The 6,614-nt window shown below is 56.5% G+C and overlaps 2 protein-coding genes across 2 annotated transcripts; one reads left to right on the forward strand and one right to left on the reverse strand.

The window, feature by feature from the left end:
• Positions 1–616: 616 nt before the first annotated feature.
• Positions 617–1,908, forward strand: LOC120687682 (atherin-like). The gene is made up of 2 exons (XM_039969715.1): positions 617–752; positions 853–1,908. Exons 1-2 carry the CDS (start codon positions 644–646, stop codon positions 1,641–1,643), a joined length of 900 nt encoding a protein of 299 aa, XP_039825649.1. The 5' UTR covers positions 617–643; the 3' UTR covers positions 1,644–1,908.
• Positions 1,909–2,965: 1,057 nt separating this feature from the next.
• Positions 2,966–3,947, reverse strand: LOC120695487 (uncharacterized protein At4g14100-like). The gene is made up of 2 exons (XM_039978722.1): positions 3,680–3,947; positions 2,966–3,475 (listed from the first exon to the last, which is right to left on the reverse strand). The coding sequence occupies exons 1-2, from the start codon at positions 3,945–3,947 to the stop codon at positions 3,246–3,248; spliced, it is 498 nt and encodes a 165-aa protein (XP_039834656.1). The 3' UTR covers positions 2,966–3,245.
• Between the last annotated feature and the right edge of the window lie 2,667 nt (positions 3,948–6,614).

A 6,614-nucleotide genomic window follows, 5' to 3' on the forward strand; every position in this document is an offset into this window, starting at 1 on the left:
TCTTGCACGACTTTGGTCTTGACGTAGTATGATCGGCAGAAACCACCACACGCGCAGAGGCATAGGTCTCGTTTGATATACTACAAAACTTGTGTAAGCAGAAAAGAAGATTCCGACGTTGAGATGGAAAAAGAAAGAAAACAAAATAAAATGGACTGATAATTACATGAAGACAAAAGAAACGGTTAATGCACAATTGCTCCCTGCTACATTTGGGCAGGGGAGATTTTCAAAAGAAAGCACTCAATGCAGAAAATAAGCGTTGCGGTTACCATAATAACCACGGCAGACCCACCACCACCATCATCACCATAATAAATCGCCGTGATTAATTACCATACCATAAAGCGCGCCTCCGCCCAAATCGACGGCCCCCGCGCATGCCACGCCGCCTCCCCTCCCTGGAGGGCCCACGCGGTAGTGACGGCGTCCCAGCCTCCCAGGTGCCGTGAGAAACGGACACGTCAACGGCTGACGCAGGACCAATTCGAAAAGGGGCGGAGAGCCGAGTCGACCGTTGTAGGACGAGCCAGCGCCCCGCCGGCCGCGCCGCCGCTTAAAAACCTCCTCGTCTCGCCTCGTCTCGTCTTCCCAAGTTCTAAACCCGAGGGGGAGAGGGAGAGGCCGCGCGACCCACCGACCCATGGACCGTCGCCCGCCGCTCACCGTCTCCCCTCGCCGCCTCCGCCCGCGCCCGCACCGCGTGCCGCGCCCGCCGCTGGTTCCGGCCTCCTCCGTGAAGACGCCGCCAGGTACGGATCCCTCCGATCCCCTACCCTCCCCCTTCGTGCGCCGGTTGGTTTCGTTGCGATGATGGGTGGATCTGACGCGCGTTCCTTGCCAACTTCCCAGGGTCGATGAAGAAGGCGGCGGCCCCGATGCGCGCGTCCATCTGCGCGATCCCGTCCCCGGTCCGCCTCGAGCCGAGCCCCATGCGCGCCTCCATCTCCGCGCTCCCGTCGCCGGCCCGCTTCGAGCCCGGCCCGGCGCGCGCGCCCACGGCCGCCGCGGCGGCGCTCACGCCCCCGACGCGCGCTAAGCTCGACTTCCCCGCCGCCGAGGCGTCGCCCCCGCCGAGAGCGCCGGCCGCGGCCGGGAAGGAGAACCTCCTCCCCGCCGCGGCGCGGTCGACGCCCCCGGCGGCGGCGGGGTCCGCCGAGAAGGGGGATCTCCTCTCCGCCGGCGCCGACGCCCACGACGAGCTGGTGGCGCTCAACCTCGCCGCGGTGGCCAGTGCCGCGGGCACGCCGGCCGCGGGCCCGCTCTTCGTGCGCGGCAGGCTCTACGACCTCTACTCGGCGCGCCGCGACGAGCGCCTCAAGCGCAAGCACGGCTTCCCCTACTACGAGGAGCCCGCGTCCGCGGCGCTGGACCCGGAGGCGATGGCCGAGGACCCCTGCGTCGCCGTCGAGCTGTCCAAGCGCCGCGTCGCCAAGAAGGCCTACGCCACCACCGGCGCCGAGTCCGTCAGGAGGTCCATGCCGGCCGCGGACTTCGCCACGGGCCGCGCCGGAGGCTTGGGGCCCAGGTCCTCCCTCAGGAGCAGCAAGGAGATGAAGAAGGCCTCTACCGCGTCCGGCACCGTGTCGCTGGCCGTCAAGGAGAGGAGGATCAACCCCAGATCGTCCACTCGTAGGATCTGAGGGCTGCAGAGCCTGCCTTCTGAGTTGTGTGTGCCTCCTCTCCTGGATGCGTAATGTGGATATCGCGATGCAATCTACCTATCTAGTAGATCTCGGTAAGAAATATTGGTAGCTATTGATAAGAACTATTGGTAGCTATGGATTGAGTTGCTGGAAATACTATTTTGATGTTTGGAGTTCGTTTTGGGAGAAATACAGATGCGTATTCTGCAATACATTGTGGTGAATAAGTTGAATCTCACATTGCTGAGATTTGTTTGCTTGATGGTCATATTCTAATTTGGTTCTTGGCATGATTCAATCTGTGTATATCCCGATCACCATTTGAATTTGGTTCTGAATACGATCTGTGCATATCTCGATCACCATTTTGAATTCGGTGCTCATTGTTTTATGATGCTCTTCAGATTGTTACTTTGTTATTCTGCCGAGCAGCTTAGATCTCTGAGTTAAGAAGCAGACAATCAACCAATCTTAGCCATATCTCAGTTCTCGACAAACTGGCAATGATCCTACTGCTATCTGCTCCTACTGCTGTGTTTATATCCGCAAAAAGGTGGTAAAAAGGGTCACATCGTATACTGTAGTACATTGTAGCACTTTTCGTTTGTTTGTGGTAAATATTGTCCTACTATAGGCTAACTAGGCTCAAAAGATTCGTCTCGCAACCATGGTTGGAAATAGCCCGCTATAGCCTCGCTATAGGCCGCTAATAGCTTTTTAGGAGATCTACCGCTATGCTATACAACATTTGTTCGCTATATCCGCTAAAGGAGGTTTTATGAGATTTAGCCATGCTAAATGTCCGCTAAATAGGTTTTTGTGAGACTTAGCAGCGTTAAATGTCAATTGGGTACTGTTGGGTAGTTAAGAGATGTGTTAGACTCAAAATTTAGGTGTTAGACCAACGATACTTATAATTTGTATGAGATTATTTATTATTTTATCATTCCGCTAAATGATTTAGCTTTCGCTATAGCCCGCTATAGCTTCGCTATAGCTATTTTATAGCTTTTAGAGAAGATTACCGCTAAACTTCATAGCCCGCTATTTCCAACCTTACTCGCAACATACATCAAAACTATGCAATTAGTTTTTTTATTACCTACATTTAGTACTCTAAGCATGAGACAAAAGATTTGATGTGATAGGTGAATAGTGAAGTTTGGAGAGAGATTTTACAACTAAACACAGCCAATAAGTTGAAGCACCTGTACTGAACTTTCGGAGTCTTTTCGTTTACCTGCTTGGGTTCACATTTGTCAGGCTCATGCAATTTTGAGTTGTGGTCATATTCTGAAATCAAGGTGGTGTATGAGGCATGAAAACGGAAGCACAAAGCGCGGTTTCACAATTTACTGACCTGAACCACAACTCGGATCAGGGCTTCCAAATAACAGCATGCTTGGTCCTGAAAGCTGCATCTTTGTGCTGAAGCAACTAAAACCAGCTTTCTAGATGTGCCTCTCATTATTCCTTCGTGCACAGATTACACACTGGTACACACGACACATGCATCTCCGAGCATATATCTAATGTTTTTGACAGGAACAACATTAGATATACTTGTATATATATGTCGCGTACTAAGTACTAACACAATCAAGACGTTGCTGCAGCGCCTGCAAGCTTCCTGAGTATCCTGCTGGCCGCCTCAAGCCCATCCCAGACCGCCTCCTCGCTGCTGCTTGCGACATGATCGTTGCGCTCCCCTTGTTCTTCTTCTTCGTCGTCGTCGTCCGGGAAGCAGTGCGCGGGCGCCTGCCACTGTGCGTCGTCCTCCAGCGCCACGCCGGGCTCGAATCTCATCACGAACTGCTCGATCCCCGTCACTGCAGGCTCCAAGCCAATGCGTTTGATTGTTAGCGAATGCCAGGTGCAGTGCAGGTGCTCCTCCTCCACAATTGACTACACTGGTTCGTGATAAATCGAGTCCAAGAATTGTTCATGGCCTATGCCGTAGCGGCTACGCCCAATTGGCATGGTCGCGACTCGCGACAGCGAGCACGCACGGCCATGGCTGGCTGGCTGCTTACCGTCGATGAAGTTCCACCGCACGGGCCGGCCCGTGGTGGCCTCCTCGTAGTAGACGATGAACCCGGCCTTGCCCCAGACGTGACACTCGATCCCGCCGGTGACGCCGCGGCCCATGTACTCGGCGCCGCCCCCGGAGAGCCACCAGGGCGGCAGCACGCCGACGGGGAACCGCTCGACGCGGCAGGTGGAGGAGTCGAAGTAGAAGCTGGTGCCGTTGTTCCACTCCACGTCGTAGAGCGGGTCGGGGTTGCATATAGATTTCGTCATGCAAATGTATATTTCGTCTACCAAACAGACGAAATTACTAGATTTCGTCCAGTGGGTAGACGAAATTTAAATTTTATCCACTGGATAGATGATAGAAATATATTTTTAAAATTTCTGTAATCTAAAATATTATTCTATATTTACATTAAAAATTTATATTAAAATTAAAAAAAATCGAGGGGCGGTCGGTATTTCGATTACCGTCCACCCGGTCGGTATCTGAAATACCGTCCGCCGCGCTCCGGCCGTCCCTTGCGACCTTCCCCACTACTCCGGCGGCTCTGCAGGCGGCCTCCATCTTCCATGCAGCAGAGGTGGCCACACACCGACGACCGCCCCTGGGTGTCGCCGGAAACGGCCGGCGGCATCCTCTGCGCCGCGCTGCGACTCGCCACAGCGTCGTCGCGTTTCGGCCGCGCCCGGCGTCCGCCTCCTTCGCTTTTCCTCCTTTGTGTCACGCTGGTGGCCCCCATGCTGCCATCGACAAACACCCCGTTCGGCTGGTGGGGTGGGGGCTGCTTCCGGCTGGTGCGGGCTGCTGCTGCCGTTCGGCTACTAGGCTGCTAGGAGGGGGAGGTGCGGCTGCTAGGCTGCTGCGCGCTGGTCGCTGCTGCTGGCTGCTGCTGCGAGCAGCCCCCACCCCACCAGCCGAACGGGGTGAAAGACCGGCCGGGGATATTCCGCCAGCACGCGCGGGCACGGCACAACGGCAGCGCACCCACCGGCGCACGGGCCCAAGCGCGCCTCGCCGCGTCGTCCAGGTCCGCCACGGCCGCCGCCCGAGGATCTTCCGTGGGTGCAAGCGCCTTCACATACATGTTCCCTTGGCCGGCTTGCTGAACGCCTTACCATGTTGCTGGAATGCTGGTACTCGTTGGGGGCACCAGCGAATCAAAGGCAAGCGACAGTGACAATATGGCATTATGGCTACTCAAAACCGGATCTTAGGGTTGCGCCGGCTGTCGTCGTCGACTATGCCCCCTGCCAGGCTTCCGTCGAATGGACGCGGCGGCTGCACTGCCGTGCCGGCGTCGAGCTCCGCCGCTCGGCGGTCGGCGCTCGCCATGCTGGCGCATTGCGCTGCGCCCGACCTCCAGCTCCCGAGACCAGAAACGACCAAGTCAGAGTGGGATCCTGTATAATCCAGGCCTCAAATGTCTGATCGAACGGCGTTGATGACCTAAGGGGTGGACGGCAAATGAAATACCGTCCACCCGTGACCCTGGCCGGCAGGCCCTACACGAGCGCCGCCGCCGCAGCTTGGTGCTCCGGCCACTTCGCCGCCGCTTCCCGCCACATCATGCGACGGTGCTCATCGGTGTTTTGCTCTGGTGGCTAGAGATCGTGCGACCCAGCAAGGCGTCTGATTCAGCGCTAGTATTCACTCTAGATTGATCGAGATCAGGGAAGACGACAATGGATTCATCATGGGAACCATGCCTTTGCTGAATATTCTGCTGAAAAAAATGGCTGCAACTGGAAATTCAGAGCCAAATTAGCTGCGGCCTGCCCTCCAAACATATCCTGAGTTCCTGACTATGTGAACTGATAGCAGCTTTGTCATGTACTTGCCTCTTGAGTTGCTTCAGAGTTGAGATTCACAGAGACCAAGTGATGGGTGAAGGAGGGGCAGGGAACTGGGAAAGACAGAGACGCCCTTGTTCGTTTCCTGCCTACCTCACCCCAAGTCCTGTGTCGTTGAGCTCGCAGAAGAGAAGAGCACTACTGAGGAAACTCGATAAGCCTTTGGAATGATGCAGGACAATCTGAGCATTGCTCGTTTTGAAACGAAGGAATTCTGAAATGAATGAAGAATTGGGTTGCGCGATTGCAGCGTCGATTGTTAAATAAGAGGAGCAAAGCTCGCGGGTTATGGCGGCCACGGACGCCGAGGCATGCCGGCTTCCACGGCACGGGGCACCATGGCACGCCGATTGTCTTGATCAACATGTAGGTCAGTAGGTCGCTGCTCCGGCCGTGGTCGACGATGGCCCTTCCGGGCATCTTCCAAAGGACGCGGCGGCGGGAGTGCCAGCGTCCTCGAGCAGCTAGCATGACCGCCGGCGAGCTCCGCCGCTCGCCATCCTGCCGTGATGGCGCGCCCGACCTCCGGCTCCCGAAACTGGAAACGACCAAGTCAGACCCCCGACTACGGCCGATCCAGACCGCACATGTCTCATCGAACGGTTTCCAGGGCCAAAGGGGTGGACGGTAATTGAAATACCGTCCACCCCCGACTCCCGCGACGCCGTCCACAAGCGCCGCCTCCGCTTCGTGCCCCGGCTAGCCACGGCGCCGCCGCGTTCCCGCCGCTTCCCACCTCCGTATCCTTGCTCCCGGCCCGACTGCATCCATGGCGCTGCGCCACCCGCGGCCCGCAGCGAGGCTTTCTTCTTCCAAGATAGACAGCAAGCGTCGCAGCTAACTGGCCTTCCAAGCGCACGCGTGCTGCTCCAGCGGCTCGAGCTTCGCTGGTCAAGCTGCATGGCTCAAGACAAGAGAAGATAGATGAGGATGGCATCATCATCAGAATCATGCCGCCGCGCTCTGATGTACAGCAATTGGTTGCAGCTGTAGATTCAGTCCACTGATAGCGCGGGCGTCATCATTAGAAGCATGCCGCTGCTCGGTGGACTGCGCAAGACAAATGGCATGGCAATGGCATGA

This window comes from Panicum virgatum, chromosome 2K, assembly GCF_016808335.1.
Source record: "Panicum virgatum strain AP13 chromosome 2K, P.virgatum_v5, whole genome shotgun sequence".
Taxonomy (NCBI): domain Eukaryota; kingdom Viridiplantae; phylum Streptophyta; class Magnoliopsida; order Poales; family Poaceae; genus Panicum; species Panicum virgatum.

Excerpts from the sequence above, each read along its gene's own strand:
- LOC120687682 (XM_039969715.1), top strand. The coding sequence starts at position 644 with ATGGACCGTCGCCCGCCGCTCACCGTCTCCCCTCGCCGCCTCCGCCCG. Across the intron at positions 753-852 it reads CTCCGTGAAGACGCCGCCAG|GGTCGATGAAGAAGGCGGCG; the intron begins GTACGGATCCCT and ends CCAACTTCCCAG.
- LOC120695487 (XM_039978722.1), bottom strand. The coding sequence starts at position 3,947 with ATGACGAAATCTATATGCAACCCCGACCCGCTCTACGACGTGGAGTGG. Across the intron at positions 3,476-3,679 it reads GCGGTGGAACTTCATCGACG|TGACGGGGATCGAGCAGTTC; the intron begins GTAAGCAGCCAG and ends TGGAGCCTGCAG.